This window comes from Mesoplodon densirostris, chromosome 10, assembly GCF_025265405.1.
Source record: "Mesoplodon densirostris isolate mMesDen1 chromosome 10, mMesDen1 primary haplotype, whole genome shotgun sequence".
NCBI lineage: Eukaryota > Metazoa > Chordata > Mammalia > Artiodactyla > Ziphiidae > Mesoplodon > Mesoplodon densirostris.
The window spans coordinates 103,046,344-103,068,015 of record NC_082670.1 but is presented as its reverse complement, the minus strand read 5'-3'; the positions used below and the strand labels follow the sequence as shown (position 1 = coordinate 103,068,015).

Genomic DNA, 21,672 nt, shown 5'->3' with positions numbered 1-21,672 from the left:
GTCAAACTTCCGCGCCGGAAGCCAGCGGCCGCGCGGCCCGGCGGGGGGCAGGGCGCAAGGGCAGAGGCTGAGGTGGGGCTCCGGGCTCGCCTGGCTGAGGGGCGTGAGACGGCCCGGAGGCGAACTCGACGAGCACACCTGCGCCCCGGTGAAGATCGACCCGGCTACAGCTGGCCGGGAGCCGGCTCTCTGTGAAGATGGCAGGGCCGGAGCTGCTGCTCGACTCCAACATCCGCCTCTGGGTGGTCCTGCCTATCGTTATCATCACCTTCTTCGTGGGCATGATTCGCCACTACGTGTCCATCCTCCTGCAGAGCGACAAGAAGCTCACCCAGGAACAAGTCTCCGACAGGTCAGCTCCCTCCCCTCTCCGGCGATCTCGCTCTCTCGTGACCTTGGGCAAGAAAGTGCAGGGGTTATGTCAGTTTCCCCGGGTTCACATCGCGCCCCCGCTACCTGACTGCCCTTGGCTGAGTTACCCCTCTGTTTCACTTTCTTCATCTGCAAAAGGACGATGATACCAGGACATGCCTCATAGAGCAGGCGTGGGGATTAAATTTTATATGATGTCTGTAAAACATTTCTCTAGATACAGTATAAGTTTCCATGAGCCTGAATGATCACAAAATGGGACATTTGGTTTCATAAATTAAGTTTTACTGCCCCAAAAGTTACTAAAATTTTTCTAAAATGTGTTAAACCAAAACTGAAAAATACACAAATAAAAAAATATTAGACCATATTTGGGAATAGAATGTATGTAAAAAGTGGTTCTCAAGATTGAAGAATACACTGACTCTTCGGAAAGGAAAAAAAACAAAAACTAGAGTTTTATTTTAAGAAAATGTTTTTCAGTTGCAAATTACCACTGCAAAACAGAAACTTTACCTTTATAACCAGTACAAGGACTTATTTTTAGATATTAATGGAAATGAAAATGCAAAATTAAAAATTTCTTGTAGAATGTGCAGACCTTAGAGAAACTGAGTGTTTAGAATGTATAGGATAATTTAAGTTTGCCTTGCTTCAGGGTTTAAATGCCTCAAGGTCACCATTCTCAACCCCACTTCTGCAAAATTGCTCAGCAGTATAGAGACCTAGCCGAATTTCTGTGCAGCCTGTGGAAGTCCTGAATTATCTATAGTGAACAAGGTTTTCTTGATGACCAACCATGTGCCCTGCATTGTGCTATATGCTCTGGGGTACAAAATATGACAAGGTCAAGGTCCTACTCTCAGGGAGTTTCAGTCCAAGTGATAAACCATGCACAAGGAAAATAGGAAATACCATTAACTTAGTGCTTAGGATATGCCAGTACAGTGGTAATCACTTTAAATGACATAATATATGGGAAGAATTCAGCTTAAAGTCCTTCAGTATTTCCTTTTTGCTCTTTAAAAAAAAAAATGTGGTAAAACACACATAACAGGGCTTCCCTGGTGGCGCAGTGGTTGGGGGTCTGCCTGCCGATGCAGGGGACATGGGTTCGTGCCCCGGTCTGGGATGATCCCATGTGCCACGGGGCGGCTGGGCCCGTGAGCCATGACCGCTGGGCCTGCGTGTCCGGAGCCTGTGCTCCGCAAAGGGAGAGGCCACAGCAGTGAGAGGCCCGCGTACCGGGAAAAAAAAAAAAACATAACATAAAATTTTCCATTTCCACTGTTTTTAAGTATACAATTCAGTGGCATTAAGTACATTCACATTGTTGTGCAACTGTCACCGCCGTCCACTTCCAGAATATTTTCCTCATCCCTAACAGAAACTCTGAGCCTATTAAATAATGACTCATTTCCTTCTCCCTCAGCCCCTGGGGCCCACCGTTCTACTTTCCATCTCTAGGTACTTCATATAAGTGGAATCATACAGTATTTGTCCCTTTGTGTCTGGCTCATTTCATTTAGTATAATGTGTTCATGGTTCATCCATGTTGTTGCAAATGACGGGTTTCCTTCTTTTTCGTGGCTGAATAATATTCCAGTGTGTGTGTGTGTCTACATATGTATCATGTTGTCTTTATCCTTTCAAGGTTGTTTCTATATCTGGGCTATTGTGATTCATACTGCAATGAACATGGGGATGCAAATATATATATTTTTTTTAATGTGATTCTATTCTATTTTTAATTTTTTGTGGAACCTCCTAACTATTTTCCATAAAGGTTGTACCAGTTTACATTCCCACCAGCAGGGGTTTCCTTTCCGCCGGCTTTTGCTTTTAAGATAAAGACTAAAATACAGTGGAACGCTTAAAAAGAAAGGAATCATGTCACATGGTACAACATAGATAAACCTTAAGGACATTAAGCTAAGTAAAAGAAACCAGACCCAAAAAGACAGTATCTGTATGATTCCACTTATGTGAAGTATCTAAAGTAGTCAAATTCACAGAAAATACTGATAGAATGGTGGTTACCAGAAGCTGGGAGAGGGGGAATGGGGGAGTTACTGTGCAATGGGAAGAGTTTCAGGTTTGCAGGATGAAAAAGTTCTGGAGATCTATTTCACAACTATGTGAATACACTTAACACTACTGAACTGTGCGCTTAAATGTAGTTAAGATGGTAAATTTTGTTACATGTTTTTCACCACAATCTTTTTTTTTTTTTTTTTCTTTTTGCGGTATGTGGGCCTCTCACTGTTGTGGCCTCTCCCGTTGCGGAGCACAGGCTCCGGATGCGCAGGCCCAGCGGCCATGGCTCACGGGCCCAGCCGCTCCGCGGCATATGGGATCCTCCCAGACCGGGGCACGAACCCGTATCCCCTGCATCGGCAGGCGGACTCTTAACCACTGCGCCACCAGGGAGGCCCCACCACAATCTTTTAAAAAAGCATTGGGACTCACATGGCCTTGCATAGTCTGGCTTTTGCCAACCTCTCAAGCCTTGTCTCACCACATTTCTGTAGTCCTCTTTCTTCCAGCCATATGGCCTTTTCTCAGGTCCTCAGAGACATAGTGCTTACTCCTCCCTCACAGCTGTTCCCTCCAGCACGTGGCCAAGGTAATCTTTACTCATCCTTAAGATTTCAGCGTCCTCTTACTGCCTCAGCGAAGCTTTCTCCAAGACCTCGACTTACTAGACTCAGTCACATCCCCCATTCATCTGTCCTTCCTAGGACATAACAGATGAATTTCACATTTATTCCCGTGGTTATTTGATTAATGTTTTTCTCCCCCACTAAACTTTAATTTTCTGGAGATACTTGCTTTTTGATCGCTGTTGTTCATGTCACCTAACATGGCACTCAGGAGCTCAAGAAGTATTTCTTCAGTGAGAATAAATCTGTTATTATACACAATATGAATGGAGGCGTAGGGAATTTAAATGACTCACCCAAGATCACATAATAACAAGTGGCAGAGCAAAGACTTCAACCCATGTGTCCAACATCAGAGCTTAAATTCTTACCCATTATTGGAGACCCAGTGCTGCTTAAACTGTCAGTGGTAAAGGACCAATTTTTTTGGTTTTTCCATTTCCAATTTATCTCAGACTGGTGCTTTTGTAAAATTTTTTGATCACATATTTGGATGTTGTGACAATGTCAATTTACTATAAAGGTTTCTAAACCCTCACTCTCAGTGACTTTTCTTACCTCGTCACAGACCGGTGTTGGTACATAGGCCACATTGTGAATAACTTTATTTATTTTTTAAAAAAGATGTCTTTATTTATTTTTTAAATTTATTTTTGGCTGCATTAGGTCTTCATTGCTGTGCGTGGACTTTCTCTAGTTGTGGCGAGTGGGGGCTACTCTTCATTGCAGCGCGTGGGCTTCTCATTGCGATGGCTTCTCCTTGCGAAGCATGGGCTCTAGGTGCACGGGCTTCAGTAGTTGTGACGCGTGGGCTCAGTAGTTGTGGCTCATGGCCTCTAGAGCACAGGCTCAGTAGTTGCGTCGCACGGGCTTAGTTGCTCCACGGCATGTGGGATCTTCCCGGACCAGGGCTTGAACCCGTATCCCCTTCATTGGCAGGTGGATTCTTAACCACTGCACCACCAGGGAAGTCCGTGAATAGCTTTAGACTAGCTCCCAGGGAATGAAACATATCACCTGTCACCTCTGTAGGCTTGTGTGTAGAGCAGTCAGCTGTACAGTATAATGAGGTCAAGAGGAGGACCAGAGAGAATTCCATGAGGCCACTGGGCCTCAAGAAGAGTTCCATGGAATATTACTCAGCCATAAAAAGGAATGAAATGTTGCCATTTGCAGCAACATGGATAGACCTAGAGAATATTATGCTTAGTGAGATAAACCAGACGAAGAGAAACACTATGTCACTTATATGTGAAATCTAAAATATAATACAAATGAATCTATATAGAAAACAGAAACAGACTCACAGACATAGAAAACAAACTTATGGTTACCGAAGGGCACCAGGAGGCGAGGAGGAACAAATTATGAGTATGGGATTAACAGATACAAACTACTATACCTAAAATAGATAAGCAACAAGGATTTACTGTATAACACAGGGAATTATATCTAATATCTTGTAATAACCTATAATGGAAAATAATGTGCAAAAAAAAACGGAATCACTATGCTGTATACCTGAAACTAATGCAATATTGTAAATCAACTATACTTCAATTAAAAAAAGAGTTCTAGGGCTTCCCTGGTGGCACAGTGGTTGAAAGTCCGCCTGCCGATGTAGGGGACACAGGTTTGTGCCCCGGTCCGGGAAGATCCCACATGCCGCGGAGCGGCTGGGCCCGTGAGCCACGGCCGCTGAGCCTGCGCGTCCGGAGCCTGTGCTCTGCGACGGGAGAGGCCACAGCAGTGGGAGGCCCGCGTACCACAAAAAAAAAAAAAAAAAAGAAAGAGTTCTATGGAGAAGGTGGGATTTGAAAAGGGTGTTGGGGCATGATGAGGTAGAATTGGTGAGGGAGGGGGCACTAGAGCAATCCCAGCACATGGAGAAGCTAGAATATGCATAAGGTGACAACGGGACCCTAAGCGTACCGGCTGACTGCTTAGAGAGGTGGTCTACATTGAGGAGTAGACGGAAAACCAAGAACAGTTTTCTTGTGTTCATTTCTGTATACAGTTTTTTTCACTTTTCAAGAAGGATTTCCATTAACTTAAGGAGTTTTTTATTCCCCTCATTAAAACAACCTTTGAAAATCTAGAAAAAATTAGCATTTTTATCTCTTCTGTGTGATGTTTGTATCTTAGCGCTGCCTACTTGTGGCATTACACTTTGTTATCTGTAATGATCGATTATGTTAAAGTATCAGATAATTTCATTTATTAATTCAATAAGTATTTATTGAAAGCTTACTAACAGCCTGAATCCTGAATACAATTTCTATTTGTTGTCTGTCAGGTAACAACCCTGTCAAGTCTTGTACTCACTTCTCTATCGGGTTTAAAAACTTCCTTCGTTTATCCTCACCCTTCCTCCCTCCTCCTGGCCCCAGGTCTTCTGAGTAGCATCCAACTGCTACTCTTTTCACTCAGGGAAAGTTCCTTCTTAGCTCATTATAAAGTAAGAAAAAGCTGAGCGTAATGTCCCAAATGTGCCTTCCTCAGAAATCTTTGTTCAGGAACAGTCACTTCTGAAAAATGCTCTTTTGGAAAGCTCATTGTTGGGTTAAATATGTTCTACTGGTTTTTAGGACACTGTATTTTGAAAAGTTTCTGCACAGAGCTATTGCCAAATAGGCCCTGTCTTGTGTTTAAATAGGTGTTCTACTTTATTCTCTCATTTTCTTCTAGTGTTTCGCTTTTAAAAATCTCATTGTCTTGGTTGTATTTTTCAGTCAAGTCCTAATTCGAAGCAGAGTCCTCAGGGAAAATGGAAAATACATTCCCAAACAGGTACTCATAAATGAGTAAAAGCTCCACGATTCACTGTTGAGGGCAGTAGATATCTGAATGTTTTATAAGGGGATTCTTCGGGGAAAGCTGAAGGTGGGCAAGTCAGTAATTAAGCTGTGTCCTGGTGGTGTTTGCTGTCATTGTGACGTTGCCCTTCTTGGGAAATTGTTTTTAAATGTGACTCAGCTAAAGTGTCAGGTCGGCTGCCAAGTAGGCTGCCAGCTCTGAGTGTAACAGCATATTCCAAGGGCCTTCTGACTAAACCTTGGGGGAATAATTTGACAATGTGTATGTCACAGTTTTAAGACTTAAAAAGTTCTTTTTTCTACTAGTCTTTCCTGACACGAAAATATTACTTCAACAACCCAGAGGATGGATTTTTCAAAAAAACTAAAAGGAAGGTTGTTCCTCCTTCTCCTATGACTGGTATGTTTATTCCCTTCTCTCATCTTTAAGGAAGACTTTTAACATTATTGGGGGGATGGGCAGAGAGGATGTCGTTTTATTTGAAATTTAAATTTTACAAGACAGTAATCTAAGGGACCTTAGGGATCATCGGATACAGGGATCTACAGAAGTGGCGTTCTCTTTATCCAATAAATCTTCAGGGAGCCCCATTGTATAAAGTGGATAAAAAAAGAGCTCTCAGCTGAGGGGGTGGGGACTAGAGCCATTGTCCCTGGGTCTCTCCCCTTTGCTGTTCCTCAGGACCCGGGGCTCTGAGGAGCACAGCTGGAAAGCATTCCAGTCCCAGGTCCCATCCAGTGCCTGGATCCTACTGCTGACACATGACCTCCAGATTCTGCCTGACTGCTTCCCTAGACCATCCATTTCTTTGTCAGACATGATCGCTTGGCCCGTCCTACAGTTTTTCCTCTAACAGATTTCTTACTTTCTCTGGTCCCAGTCATGTGAAAAATACAGCATCTTTAAAGTAAAACAAAATAACTTATTATTCAGTGTTGCCTATCCACTCATTTCAGTACCTATTTCTTTAAGTGAGATAACCAGTTATTTTAAACCTAGACAGAAGATACTGGGATTGATTTTAATAAGTCTTTTAGAAAACCTACAAGAAAAAAAAGACCAATAAGTATATGAAAAGATACTTGACATCACTAAAATCAGTGGAATGCAAATTAAAACAAGATGTCATTTTTAGCCCATTAAACTGGCAAAGATTGAAAAGCTTGACCAAAACTGCTACTGTCAAGGTCATGGGAAGTTAGGCCCTCTCACTGTTGTTGAAAGTCAGTTTTAAGTGGTCAAATCCCTTGGCCTAGAAATTCTTCTAAGAGTCTCTCTTACAGAAACACTTACATAAACATGCAGATTTATGTACAAGGAAGTTGTTGGTAACACTGTTTATTGGCCAAAAAACCAAACAAAAAAACAATCTATAGGCCTACCCAGAAGTGATGAGTGACCACACAGTGGACTCCCATGCAGACATTAAAAATAATGAGAGAGGGGCCTCCCTGGTGGCGCAGTGGTTAAGAGTCCGCCTGCCGATGCAGGGGATACGGGTTCGTGCCCCGGTCTGGGAGGATCCCATATGCCGCAGAGCGGCTGGGCCCGTGAGCCATGGCCGCTGGGCCTGCGCATCCGGAGCCTGTGCTCCGCAACGGGAGAGGCCGCAACAGTGAGAGGCCCGCATACTGCAAAAAAAAAAAAATAATGAGAGATATTATACCAATGTGGAAACACCATTCACAATATGTTAACTTTTTAAAATTAAGAAGCAGAATAGGGACTTCCTTGGTGGCACATTGGTTAAGAATCCGCCTGCCAATGCAGGGGACACGGGTTCGAGCCCCGGTCTGGGAAGATCCCACATGCCATGGAGCAACTAAGCCCGTGCGCCACAACTACTGAGCCTGCACTCTAGAGCCCGCGAGCCACTACTACTGAGCCCATGTGCCACAACTACTGAAGCCCGCGCACCTAGAGCCCATGCTCCGCAACTAGAGAAGCCACTGCAATGAGAAGCCCATGCACCACAACAAAGAGTAGCCCCCGCTCGCCGCAACTAGAGAAAGCCCACATGCAGCAACGAAGACCCAACACAGTCAAAAAACAAAACAAACAAAAAAAGTAGAATAGTAAGCATAGTATCCCTTTATATGTGTATATATATATATATATAGAGAGAGAGAGAGAGAGAGAGAGAGAGAAACTATTGTGTGTATATTCACGTATAATTGCATATATATGTTTTTATAGATATATAAAGATGGAAGGAGATAAAACAAACAGTTAAAAATGTTCAGAGAGTAGGCTCAGAGGAACTGTCTGCATCCTGTGTTTCTATGTCATTTGAATTTTTTACAATGAGCTTGTATTACTTTAATTATCAAATAAACTAAAAACTTACAGAAAATAGGAGTAAGTCCCTGCAAACAGTGGTAACAGGTATTGGTTTCTTGTGTTTTTGTCTTAGATCCCACTATGCTCACAGACATGATGAAGGGCAATGTCACAAATGTCCTCCCTATGATTCTTATTGGTGGATGGATCAACATGACGTTTTCAGGCTTTGTCACAAGTAAGTTACAGACCCAGAAGACTTCAGGTTTACTTCATCTGTGATCCTTTCCCATGACCCTGTTCAGAAGTCCAAGGGCTGCTGAGACACTGCTATCACGGGTCCTGTGTTCTCCAGTGGAAACTGATAAGTCTTTGAACAAAAAAATTTAATATGCTCTGATTTTATGGCTCTTATCCCAGATTGATCATAAATTCATGATGTGGTTGCTTTTTTACTAATAGGGACTCAAACAAGTGGTGTGCTAGTTTATATCCGAAACTAGTTTTGTATTCTAGTGAGTAGGGAAAGGGAAGCCTATTTCTGTCTTGACTTCATTTTCTAGGTGTTGGGGTGAGTTGTTGGTCAATTTGTTTGTAAGCTGCTTTGATTTAAATGAACTAGGTTTCTCAGTAACGTAGTTCTTTGTGTGTATGTATTCCACTTTGGGCTTAACAGATCAGTGCAAGTTTCTTTTCCAGATTTTGGGATACAGCTCAGTTTGAGCCCCTGCTTCTTAAGCACTAGAGAAGCTGGTGTTATTCAAGGAACTAGAGCAGAGTGACATTTGACTGTTGATTCTTCAGAAGGTGACACACATCTCCTTGTGGAAATCGTTTTCTAAACACTGTATGGTCCAGATTTCCCACCTCCTCAGGGAAATAATATGTGCATCACACTTAAACTGTTCTACAAATGAAGCTGGGAGTGATTCTGAATTTTTTCTTTCTTCTCTGCAGCCAAGGTCCCGTTTCCACTGACCCTCCGTTTTAAGCCTATGCTACAGCAAGGAATTGAACTACTCACATTAGACGCCTCCTGGTAAGGGCTTTCTTCTATTTAATAAAAACACCAACCAAAATCTAAAACAGGGATCTCTTAAAGAACAGGATTTCCAGTTTGCCTGCTTCACTGGAATAGGTTTTTGGAGTTTTTCTCATTGAAACGCCACTCAATGCCACAGGTGGATTATGGCAACTTTTACATGAGTCTTGCAAAAGGAGAGAATGTATCAGCCTCTTAAATTAATTAATTTTATTTTTGGCTGCGTTGAGTCTTCGTTGCTGCACACGGGCTTTCTCTAGTTGTGGCGAGCGGGGGGCTACTCTTCGTCGCAGTGCGCGGCCTTCTCATTGCGATGGCTTCTCTTGTTGCGGAGCACGGGCTCTAGGCGCGCGGGCTTCCGTAGTTGTGGCATACGGGCTCAGTAGCTGTGGCTTGCGGGCTCTAGAGCACAGGCTCAGTAGTTGTGGTACATGGGCTCCGTTGCTCCGCGGCATGTGGGATCTTCCTGGACCAGGGCTCAAACCCGTGTCCCCTGCATTGGCAGGCAGATTCTTAACCACTGCGCCACCAGGGAAGCCCTGTATCAGCCTCTTTTTCCCTAGCATCTTGGGGCTTAGGAGTCCAAGAGCAGATGTGTCCACCCCAAGAAATTTAAAAGATAAAGCCAGGAACTCTGGCCAAGGCAGACTTTTTAGCAATACATACCCTGGAGCTTTTGGAAGTGGATGTTGGTATTCTTTTTTCCAAAATACATTACTGCTAATAACAACATTAATCCTTTACATTGGTACCAGTCACTGTTCTAAGGATTTTCCATATATTATTTTATGGTATATGGAAACCCTATGAAGTAATTGGCGACATTGAGATTTGACCACAAACCTGTCCAAATCCAACACTCGTGTCTTACCATTCTGTTTTTTATAGCCAGAGTAATAAAACCCAAAATCTGAAGAGCTCTTAGAACACTGCTACAGCCTCTGGAATGCAGTAGTGCCTCTTCCTGTGGTCTCTCCGGATGATTTTGTCTATGGCTTCCCAAAGACTAGCATCTAAAGGAAGCCAAACAGTAGGAGGAGGAGGAGAATGGGCAACAGGGGTAACCAGTGCTGATCTTGATTCACTCCCCAGTTGGAGCAGGGCAGTCTCTGGTGGTTTGGGAGGGACACGATCGACCCGGTGCTGGGAGAGTCTTGGCTATGCGCCCTTCCCCCAGAGGAGAAAAGCTGTACTTAATATGAGTAGCATGACCCTATTAAACCTTGACCTTCCTGTCTCATGCGAGCTAAGCAAAAACTTCATGGGCTGGAGAAAAGCTTTTTTATCTTTTCTCAGCATCTGACATACTTGTGTGGACAAAGGAGCCTAGAACCGGATATAAACTAGCTTACCAAGCTGCAACATTATGTACAGATAGGTGTGACCCAAGTATTGGAATGAAGTGTGGGTTCTTTCCATCTCTGTATCATTTCTTATAGTCTTTAGTTTTTATTATATGCGAGCATATTAACTTTATTGGGGTAAGGTGGGAAACCTAAACTTAGGAGAGCTTTGATGATAATAGTTCAAAACTTGGAATGGCTTCCCCAGTTGCTACAGTCTTCAGTATGAAGCCCACCAACGCTTGTGATTCCTTCTAGAGAATGGAATTCAGGACAGGAGGCCTCTTTCTATTTATATTTTATGTACTTCAGTATTGTTTGTATTTATTATATATAACAAGTGTGTGTTGTTTTTATGATTACAAATAATAAATGGTTTGAAAACCCATTATGTATGAAGGAAAAATTAAATTAAACAAAGCTTGCATTCCCTGATAAAATGAAGCACACCAGTTGTGAGTTCAGTTCCTGATACTGAATGCCAAAGAATTTATCACATAGCCGGAAGGAGCCGTTTGCCTCCATATATTACCTTATTTTATCCTCATGCAACTCTGTGAAGTGAGTGGAGGAATTGAGATTTGACTCCAAAGTCTGTCCAAATCCAGTGCTCAGCTGTTCGCCTGCAGAGAGCTATAACTATTTGTAACATGGCCTTCATGACTTGTGTTTCTTCTTAGGTTGTGCTTTGGATGACTACAGCCTGCCCCAGGGGATTCCTTTACATACTCTGAACAACTCTGGGTGGTAGAAAAGTGCGTGAACTAGGTTAATTCTGAAATAACTTACCTACATTGTTTCACTTTTGCTTCCTAGGGTGAGTTCTGCATCCTGGTATTTCCTCAATGTCTTTGGGCTTCGGAGCATTTACTCTCTGATTTTGGGCCAAGATAATGGTAAGAAGCAAATACTTCAATAGATGAGTCATTCATGCCAGGGCCAGAATGATCATGTAGGCTATGCTGTTTGTGAACACAGCCAAATACAGTGCTTCATTCCTTAAACGTATTCATAAGTTTCTGAAGTATTCTGAGTCTTAAAAACCCCAGGGTCAGACTGAAGATCTGAATTCTCCTTGGTAATCATGGGGACAGTATTTAGTTGCCCAGAGTCTGATGCCGTCCTGTGAGGGATCCAGCACCAGCAATACAAGCCTGTAAACCTGAAGCTGAAAGAAGGCCGGGTTTGATCAGTTTACTCATTGACTAGAGTTCCTGCTGGTATCAATCCTGGCTCTCTTACTTAATAGCTGGGACCTTGGGCAAGTTACTTAACCACTCCAGTCCTCTGTTTGCCTATCTGTAAAATAGGGACCTTAATAATTGACTTCTGGGTTTGTTGTTAGGAGTAAATGAGGTAGACACATAAAGTCCTTAGTGAAGTACCTGGCATGTGGGAATTGCTCAGTAACTGATGGCTGTTGTTAGTGTTATTTAAATTTGAAGTAAAGTTTAGCACTTCCTTTAGTTATCTTCCTTCTCCTGCTATTATCATGTCCATTTTTCAGAAGAGGTAAAGTGCTTTCACATAGTGCGTGACAGGGCCAGTGAACTGTCATATGGTTCTCTAACCCACTACCAAGCATCTGTAAGTGCTGTGTAAGGACCATCCTTCTCCGAGGGTCCTGGGTGCTTTCTGCGCCCTGGCACTTAACGCGGATGTGTCTTACGCTGCAGCTGCTGACCAATCACGGATGATGCAGGAACAGATGACTGGAGCAGCCATGGCCATGCCTGCAGACACCAACAAAGCTTTTAAGGTACACTCACTTCTCCTCCGAGCTTCACTGAAGCTCGGAAAGGTGTTACTAGAGTTACTTTTTTTTTTTTTTTTTTTTTTTTTTTTGCTGTACGCGGGCCTCTCACTGCTGTGGCCTCTCCCGTTGCGGAGCACAGGCTCCGGACACACAGGCTCCGCGGCCATGGCTCGCTGGCCCAGCCGCTCCGCGGCATGTGGGATCTTCCGGGATCGGGGCACGAACCCGTGTCCCCTGCATCGGCAGGCGGACTCTCAACCACTGCGCCACCAGGGAAGCCCTAGAGTTACTTTTAAAGATGAATTTCCTGAAGTGAGTGTAGTATGTATGGTTCCATCCTTTAAATTTAGCAAAAATGTATTTCTGTTTACATGTCTCTTATTCCAGAGACAGAATCATCTGTTAAGTAAATTAGAGATTCTTGGTACTTTTACTGGTTTTTAAATGCTCACCCAGTTTAATCCACACTGTAAATGAAGTTATAAAAACAGCCCAATCAGAGGTACCAGGTAAACATTTGGAATATTTTGAACTTTTTTGGACTGTGATATAAATTTCATTCAATAAAATCGAAATTGGGAATTCCCTGGCGGTCCAGTGATTAGGACTCCGCTCTCTGACTGCTGAGGGCCTGGGCTCAGTCCCTGGCCAAGGAACTAACATCCCACAAGCCACACGGCACAGCCAAAAAAAAAAAAGTCTAAATTACTTACAGCCTTTCATGAAGTGATTCTGGAATTTGTAAAATCCAATATAATTTTTGTACAGTAAACTCTCACTAATTTTTCATGATAAAAACTAGAAATAGAGGGGAATTTGCTCATCCTGATGCAAGATATCTATGAAAGACCCACAACTAACATCCATACTCATACTGAAAGCTTTTCCCCTAGGGTTAGGAACAAGACAAGGATGTCCACTCTCACCACTTCTACTCAACATTGTACTAGATGTTCTAGCCTGGACAGTTAGGCAAGAAAAAGAAATAAAAGGCATCTAGATTAGAAAGGAAGAAGTAAAACTATCTTTGTTTGCAAATAACATGGTCTCGTATATAGAATATCGTAAGGAATCCACAAAAAAACTATTACACGTAATAAGTTCAGCAAGGTTTTAGGAAACAAGATCAATATTCAGAAAGCAGTCGTTGTTCTACACACTGGTAATAAAGAACCTGAAAAATTGAAATTAAGAAAACAATTCCAAACCATAATGGAAAAGAATGTAAAAAAATAATGTCTATATGCGTATAACTGATTCACTTTTCTGTATAGCAGAGATTGGTACAACATTGTAAATCAACTGTACTTCAGTTAAAAAAAAATTTTAAAACCCAATTCCACTTACAATAGTATCAAAAAGAATAAAATAAGAAATTTAAAACATGCAAGACTTGTACACTGATAATTGTAAAATACTGCTGAAAGAAACTAAAGAAGACCTAAATAAATGGAAATATATCCATGTACATATTATCTTGACTTAATATTATCAGGATGGCAATAGCCCTAGACCTGTTGATCTACAGATTCAACATAATCCCTATCAAAATTCCACCAACCTTTCTTGCAGAAATTGGCAGGCTGATCCAGAAGTTCATATGGAGTTGAAAGGGCCCCAGAACAGGCAAAACAATGTTGAATAATAACAAAGTTGGAAGACTCACACTTCCTGATCTGAAAACCTACTTCTGAGCTACAGTAATCAAGACTGTGTGGGACTGGCATATGGACAGACATCCAGATCAACAGAATAGAACTGAGAGTTCAGAAGTAAATCCATACATTTAGATCAAATGATTTTTGACCAAGGTGCCAAGACGATTCAGTGGGGGAGAAAAGATTCTTATTGCTTACTGGGTACAGAGTTTCTGTTTCAGGGGATGAAAAATTTGGAAATAGATAGTGGTGATGGTTGCACAGCATTGTGAACCTAATAAATGCCACTAAATTGTATACTTAACAGTGCCTAAAAGTGGCAAATTTTGTATTGTATATATATTTTAGCACAATAAAAAAAATTTTTTTTGAATAAAAGTTTTTAAATGGGTCAAAGACTTAAAGAACTAAAATTATAAAGCTCTTAAAAGAAAACATAGGTGTAAATGTTTGTGACCTTGGATTAGGCAATGATTTCTTAGATATGACATCAAAAGTATTAGCAGCAAAAGGAAAAATAGATAAGTGGAACTTTGTCAAAATGAAGACTGTGCTTCTAAAGACACTATTAAGAAAGTGAAAAGACAACCCAGAGAATCAGAGAAAATGTCTGCAAATCATATAACTGATAAGGGTCCATATTCAGAATAAAGAACTCTTAGAACTCAACAATAAAAAGATGATCGAGTAAAAATGGGCAAAAGACATGAATAAACATTTCTACAAAAGAAGATACACAAATACCCAATAAGCTAAGCTCATGAAAAGATGCCCAACATCATTAGTCATCGGGGAAATGCAAATCAAAACCACAATGAGATACAAAGATGGATAATGAGTGTTGACAAAGATGCAAAGAAACTGGAACCCTCATACCTGCTGGTGATTGTGCAGCCACTTCTGAGCACAGTTTTTAGCCTTTCCTCAAAGAGTTAAACACAGTTACCATATATGACCCAGCAGTTCTACTCTTAGCTAAGTACCCAGGAGAATTGAAAACACATATTCACACAAAAACTTAGTACAAGAATGTTCAGGGACTTCCCGGGTGGTGCAGTGGTTAAGAATCCGCCTGCCAATGCAGGGGACAAGGGTTTGATCCCTGGTCCGGGAAGATCCCACATGCTGCGGAGCAACCAAGCCCATGAGCCACAACTACTGAGCCTGTGCTCTAGAGCCCTCAAGCCACAACTACTGAAGCCCGCATGCCTAGAGCCCGCGCTCCGCAGCAAGAGAAGCCACTGCAATGAGAAGCCCACACACCGCAAGGAAGAGTAGCCCCCGCTCACTGCAACTACAGAAAGCCCGCGCAGCAACGAAGCCCCAACAAAGCCAAAAAAAAAAAAAAAAAAAGATACAGAAAGTAAAGTAGCAGTTGCCGGGGGTTGGGGGAGGGGATAGTGGGGAGTGTTTGCTGTTTGATATGGAGTTGTTTTTGCAGTGACGAAAGTGTTCTGGAATTAGGTAGTGGTGATGGTTGCACATCTTTGTGAACATACTAAAACCCACTAAATTGCACACATTAAAGGGGTGAATTTTACGGCCTAAATTATATATTTAAAAACCCACACCCATGAGCTGACACTCGTATTGCACATTAAGTTTCACACAACATTTTTTAAAAACCTACTAAAGGCGAAAGTAGTCAACATTAATAGAATAGTTGAGAAATGTAATTAGTTGCCAGCTCCAATGACTCGGATCAAATTCTTTCTTTCTTAGCCTAGTCTCCTTGTCTGTAACTTGGGGGCGGGGGGTGGGTAAGGGGAGAGCAGCACCTACCTCATAGGACTGAGTGAGCTTCACATGTACGTAGCTGAGCCCAGCTCCTGGCCCAAGCAAGTCAGCGCTGCTCTTATAACAGCCCTTCTCTCCCTGCCCCCGCGTTCTCTTCCTCTGCAGACAGAGTGGGAAGCTTTGGAGCTGACGGATCACCAGTGGGCACTAGACGATGTCGAAGAGGAGCTCATGGCCAAAGGCCTCCACTTCGAAGGCATGTTCAAAGAGGAATTACAGACCTCTATTTTTTGAAGACCAAGCGGGGGTCAGCTGTGCCAGGAACTCGGAGTAGCGCTTAACCTTGTAACTTTTGTTTGAGCTGGAGCCTCTCGGAATAAAAAGGGGGATGCGTGAGCTGGCGGGTGTGCAGCAAGGATTGTTCTTGTCTGAGCTGGGTTCCCCTTTACGTTTGAAACCAGAAGAAACTTGAGGAGTGTGTGCTGTGTGACTTGCCCAGAAACAACTAGTTTTGAAATATTTAAAATCTTCCTAAGTAAGAGAGGGGGGAAACTCAAGCTAGTAATAATATATAAAACTTAGCAAAAATTCAGGAATTTCAGAAGAAGTGTTGTCAATTAAACCTAATTATTATGTACAGCCACTCTGACTTCTAAACCATAGTAAACTCCCGTTTTCTTGGGATCCAAACACCCCGCGTTTTACCTTTAATTTTTTGTTAGTATTTTTATAACTTTCCTTACGCAAATAATACATTTTCATTACTGAAAATTTAGGACCAATGGATGAGCAAAATGAAACTCTCTGTGTTGTTCATTTTGCGCCTGCAGAATGACATGAAGAGCCAATATGTTAAAACCTTATCCAAACAAACTCTTCGCAGAGTGAATACCCAGGGCCAGGACAGACTTGGGAAACCTTCTCTCTGTCTTAATACTGTCCAGTGAAAATCGGTGACCCTGGGACACTGCCAGATTCTCTCAAGTGCCTTTGGGATCCTCAAAGACTTCAACGGTTAAGTAATGCAGGGTCTTGATCTGGAGTTCAGAATATATCAAATCCGTTGACAGATCAGTGGCGCTGTACTGTATATGGCTACTCTGTTGAACGAAAGACCCCATATCCAAGTTATTCTGGATGAGAGAGAGCTTACATATGGTTGTAAGAAGGGAGAGAAGAAAAAAAAATTCTTGAATTAAAAAAAAAAAAGAAGAGAGGGTGGTTGCTGGCAGACACATAGGTAAGGGTTGCCCAGGAATAATTCTGCCTGGATTAACTGTCCCATGGAAGTGGCAGAGGACCATTTCTGTACCAAGAGGTAAATGTAATTTACATGCTGAACGCTATAATCAAAAACAAACAACTCGGGCTTCCCTGGTGGCGCAGTGGTTGAGAGTCCGCCTGCCGACTCCCCTGCAGGAGACACGGGTTCGTGCCCCGGTCCGGGAAGATCCCACATTCCTCAGAGCGGCTTGGCCCGTGAGCCATGGCTGCTGAGCCTGCGCATCCGGAGCCTGTGCTCCACAACGGGAGAGGCCACAACAGTGAGAGGCCTGCGTACCGCAAAATAAATAAATAAATAAATTTAAAAAAACAAAAACAAAAAACAAAAAAACAACTCAACTCTACAAATTAAACCATCCTGTTTTCTTTGCCTGTAAAAGTGTTGCCTCTGTGGGTCACTAACAGCCTTCTGCCAGCAGTTATGAGTGTCTATCATGGACCAGTGCTGGAGAGTCTAAGATGGAAAAAGATGTAACTCTTGCCCTCAGGAACTCAGAAGAGAGACACATAAGAAATTGGTGGTTCTTAATCTCACTGGGTCACAGGACCTCTTTGAGAATCTGATGGAAGTTCTGACCCTCCCCTCCTGAGTGACACACATGGGCACAGACACACAGACCTCTCGGGTAACCCCAGGAGCATTAATAGACCTTCCAAAGTCTCTTCATAGTGACCCACTGACCCAAGGTAAGAAATGCTAATATTTAAAAGAGCTGCTAAAATAAAATATTAAAGGAGCAAGGGTTCCTAGGAGAGCTAACCTTTGACCTGGGCCTTGAAAGAGTTCTGCAGTGTAGAAGGGCCTCCCAAGCAGAGGGAACAGAACCAGCAAAGGCCTTCAGATTAAAATGTCTACAATTCACTGCTCCCTGACAAAGTGGGGAGTTGTATGGTATATACCAAAGGTCCAGGTAGGGCAGGAATGGAAACAATAACTGGTGACTGAGTGATGTCACCCTCTTTCCTACAAGGCATCCTCAGAGCATTTCAGTCTGCCTCTTGATCCACACACAGTTTGTCCTTTTCCCTGTAGCAAAGTTAGGTGGGTAAAATGTGTGAGACTTTTCTGACCCATCACAGTGGTAAATGCACATTTCCTTGGCACCAGCAAGTCAAAGGAAAAAGCCAAGTTTGTTTTAGCAGGCTCTTCCCAGAACCAGCTCACACGTTCAGGGAACAGTCCTCATCATGTGTGCTTCTTGGAGTTTAATTCGGGTCAGACTGCTAGATGAACATTCTACCTTTTCCACCAACCTGGACTTAGCACCTGAAACCATTCAGGACAACCTGAAATGTCCACTTACTGATCGCGGTATGGAAGGCACCTTGCGTGGAAGGCTAAACATTGACAGTTGCACAACACAGCTCAGAAAAATAATGATGACTTAGATTTGAGGACAGTAGGTAAACCTGCACTTAGAGGCAAAACTCAGTGTGGTTCCTCTGTTTGGTCTGTAAGGAGTGCAATGGGCATGGGTGTATGTGTGAGACACGGGGGATTACTAACTGTGTGAGGAATACTGCAGTTGCAAGTGATGGAAACAGAACTCAATCTGGCTTAAGCAGTTTTTTCTAAAGGAATGTAAGTTGGTTCAGTAACTAAAATGTTCAATGGTCAGTGTCTTCACTGTAGCCAGGGCCTCACTGATATCACCAAGACATGGTTGCTTTCTCAGGTCTGCCTTTTTCTACTATCAGGTAGTTTGTCTTCTCATGGAGACACCAGCTTAGTAACCCCAGTGAAAAGCACCCCTTAAAATTCCAATAAAAGTCAGGCTACTTGATTTGGGTCATGTACACATTCCAGGAAATGCTTAGCCCTACCTAAACTATAAGGAATGAAAATGGGATAAGGATGATACCCTAAAGGAAAATAGGGGTGTTGCTGCCAGAAGAAGGTGGCATGGGTACCAGGAAAGAAAAAACAATCATGTTTTACCCTTTAATTACCTGGAATGTTTCCCAAAGGAGGTACTGCCCTATACTAGTAGGCCATGAAGTCTGCAAATATTTACTGGATTTCTGCAACATGCCCCATGCCATGCTAGATATTTTCACATCTTCCTGTTCGCTAAACAAGACATTCATTGACCATCTGCCCAAAACCATGCACACGAGCAAGCCACACTCCAGACCTTAAGAGCTCAGAAAACTGTCACATGTCGTGACAGGGATAATCCAAGGGAGGCTGTGGGGATGTCCTGCAAGTCATCCAACCTGCGAGGCCAGGGAAGGCTTCCCAGCAAAGTATCATCTCAAGATGTGAAGGATTACAAGGAATTAGATACAGAGCCAGGGGAAGATATAAGGGAAGATTATCCCAGGCAGACGGAACAGTGTATGCAAGGTCCCAAGAGCTGAGGTGGTGGTGTTTTCACGAAACCGAAACAAGACTTGGGTGACCCTGAAGTGTAGAGAATAAAAAGATGTAATGAGCGCCGGGTTACTTTAAATGAATAGTAAGGCATTTGAATTATATCTCAATAAAGCTGCATTAAAAAAAAAAAGACGTGATGAAGCAAAGGCAAGACCAGATGGCAGCCTGTAAGTCACCACTCAGACACGAACTTGATCTTGATGTGGCTTCAGGAGCCTTTGGGAGGGACTGATGGGAAAGGATTTGCTACTGGGCAGGGAAAGGAATGGATGGGGTAGAAGTGGAGAGTGAGACGGTAGTGAGGTCATAGTGGGGTGGAGTTGAGCCCATGTAGATGATTAGCTCCTCCTTTCTTGCTTTGATTCAGTGTGTGGCTTTGCATAAGACACTTCCCCTCTCTGGGCCTCCATCTCCCCATCTGCCAAAAGGAGATCGGCAGCCACTTTGGAAAACAGTCTGGCAGTTCCTCAAAAGCTTAAACAAAGTTTCCATATGATCCACTCCTAGATAGATATCCCAAGAGAAATGAGAACATATGTCCACACAAAAACTTGTACACCATCGCTCACAGCAGCATTATTCACAATAGCCAAAAAGTGGAAACAACCCAGATGTCCATCAACTGATGAATAGGTATATAAAATATGGTATATCCATACAATGGAATATTATTCAGTAATAGAATGAAGTTCTGATACAACCTATGATGCGATGAAGTGTGGAACTAAATGAAGAAGACAATCACAAAAGATCACATATACGATCCTATTTTTTATGAAATGTCCAGAATGGGCAAATCCATAGGGTCAAAAGATAGATTAGTGGTTGCCAGGGCTTGCAAGGAGGAAAATGGGGAGTGATTGCTAATGGGTACGGGTTTCTTTTGGGGGTAATGAAAATGTTCTGGTGGGAATGTAAATTGGTATAACCACTATGGAGAACAGTACGGAGGTTCCTTAAAAAACTAAAAATAGAGTCACCATATGATCCTGCAATCCCACTCCTGGGTATATACCCAGAAAAAACTATAATTCACAAAAAATACATGTACCCCAATGTTCACTGCAGCACTATTTACAATAGCCAAGACATGGAAGCAACCTAAATGTCCATTGACAGATGAATGGATAAAAAAGATGTGTTATATATATACAATGGAATATTACTCAGCCATGAAAAAAGAATGAAATAATGCCATTTGCAGCAACATGGATGGACCTAGAGATTATCATACAGTACTAAGTAAAGTAAGCCAGATAAGAGAAAGACAAATATATGCTATCACTTATATGTGGAATCTAAAAAAAAAAAAAAAGGTACAGGGACTTCCCTGGCGGTCCAGTGGTTAAGATTCCATGCTCCCAATGGAGGGCACATGGGTTCTATCCCTGGTCAGGAAACTAAGATCCCGCATGCTGCATGGCATGGCCATAAATAAATAAAATGAATAAATAAATTTTTTAAAAGGTACAAATGAACTTATTCACAAAATAGAAATAGACCTACAGACATAGAAAATAAACTTATGGTTACCAAAGGGGAAAGGGGTGGGGGATAAATTAGGAGTTTGGGATTAACATATACACACTACTATATACAAAACAGATAACTGACAAGGAACTACTGTATAGAACAGGGAACTATACTCAATATTTTATAATAACCTGTTAGGGAAAAGAATCTGAAAAAGAATATATGTGTATATATATGTGTGTGTGTATATATACACATATATATATATCTGAATCACTGTGCTGTACACCTGAAACTAACAACATTGTAAGTCAATTATACTTCAATAATAAAAAATATAATAAAGAAGAAAATGTTCTAAAATTGTGGCGATAGGGACTTCCCTGGTGGCGCAATGGTTAAGAATCTGCCTGCCAATGCAGGGGACACGGCTTGAAGCCCTGGTCTGGGAAGATCCCACATGCCGTGGAGCAACTAAGCCCGTGCAGCACAACTACTGAGCCTGCACTCTAGAGCCTGTGACCCACAACTGCTGAGCCTGCGTGCCACAACTAATGAAGCCCACGCACCTAGAGCCTGTGCTCTGCAGCAAAGAGAAGCCACTGCAATGAGAGGCCCTCGCCCCACAACAAAGAGTAGCCCCCGCTCGCCACAACTAGAGAAAACCCACGCACAGCAACGCAGATCCAACACAGCCAAAAATAAATAAATAAATTAATTAATTAATTTTAAAATGAAATAAATAAAAAATAAAATTGTAATGACAGCTGCACAACTCTGTGAATATAATAAAGCCCACTGAATAGTACACCTTAAATAGGTGGATTTTACGTCATGTGAATTACATCACTGTTAAGCAGGACAGGGGGA

At 42.4% G+C, this 21,672-nt stretch overlaps 1 protein-coding gene across 3 annotated transcripts; it reads left to right on the top strand.

The window, feature by feature from the left end:
* Nucleotides 1–12: 12 nt before the first annotated feature.
* On the top strand, nt 13–21,456 carry EMC3 (ER membrane protein complex subunit 3). Of its 3 annotated transcripts, none has more exons than XM_060109083.1 (8): nt 13–352; nt 5,768–5,825; nt 6,158–6,251; nt 8,266–8,370; nt 9,090–9,171; nt 11,334–11,413; nt 12,194–12,276; nt 21,225–21,456. In XM_060109083.1, the coding sequence occupies exons 1-8, from the start codon at nt 198–200 to the stop codon at nt 21,300–21,302; spliced, it is 735 nt and encodes a 244-aa protein (XP_059965066.1). In that variant the 5' UTR covers nt 13–197; the 3' UTR covers nt 21,303–21,456. The 3 variants fall into 3 exon arrangements, with proteins under 3 accessions (XP_059965066.1, XP_059965068.1, XP_059965065.1); XM_060109085.1 differs by lacking the exon at nt 21,225–21,456 and adding an exon at nt 13,846–14,229; XM_060109082.1 differs by lacking the exon at nt 21,225–21,456 and adding an exon at nt 15,834–16,064 and having other exon boundaries at nt 14–352.
* The last annotated feature ends 216 nt before the right edge of the window (nt 21,457–21,672 follow it).

What these genes read in the sequence shown, in the direction of transcription:
- EMC3 (XM_060109082.1), top strand. Translation starts at nt 198, where the DNA reads ATGGCAGGGCCGGAGCTGCTGCTCGACTCCAACATCCGCCTCTGGGTG. An exon ending in CTCACATTAGACGCCTCCTG is followed by an intron (nt 9,172 to 11,333) that starts GTAAGGGCTTTC and finishes TTTGCTTCCTAG; the next exon opens with GGTGAGTTCTGCATCCTGGT. An exon ending in GATTTTGGGCCAAGATAATG is followed by an intron (nt 11,414 to 12,193) that starts GTAAGAAGCAAA and finishes CTTACGCTGCAG; the next exon opens with CTGCTGACCAATCACGGATG.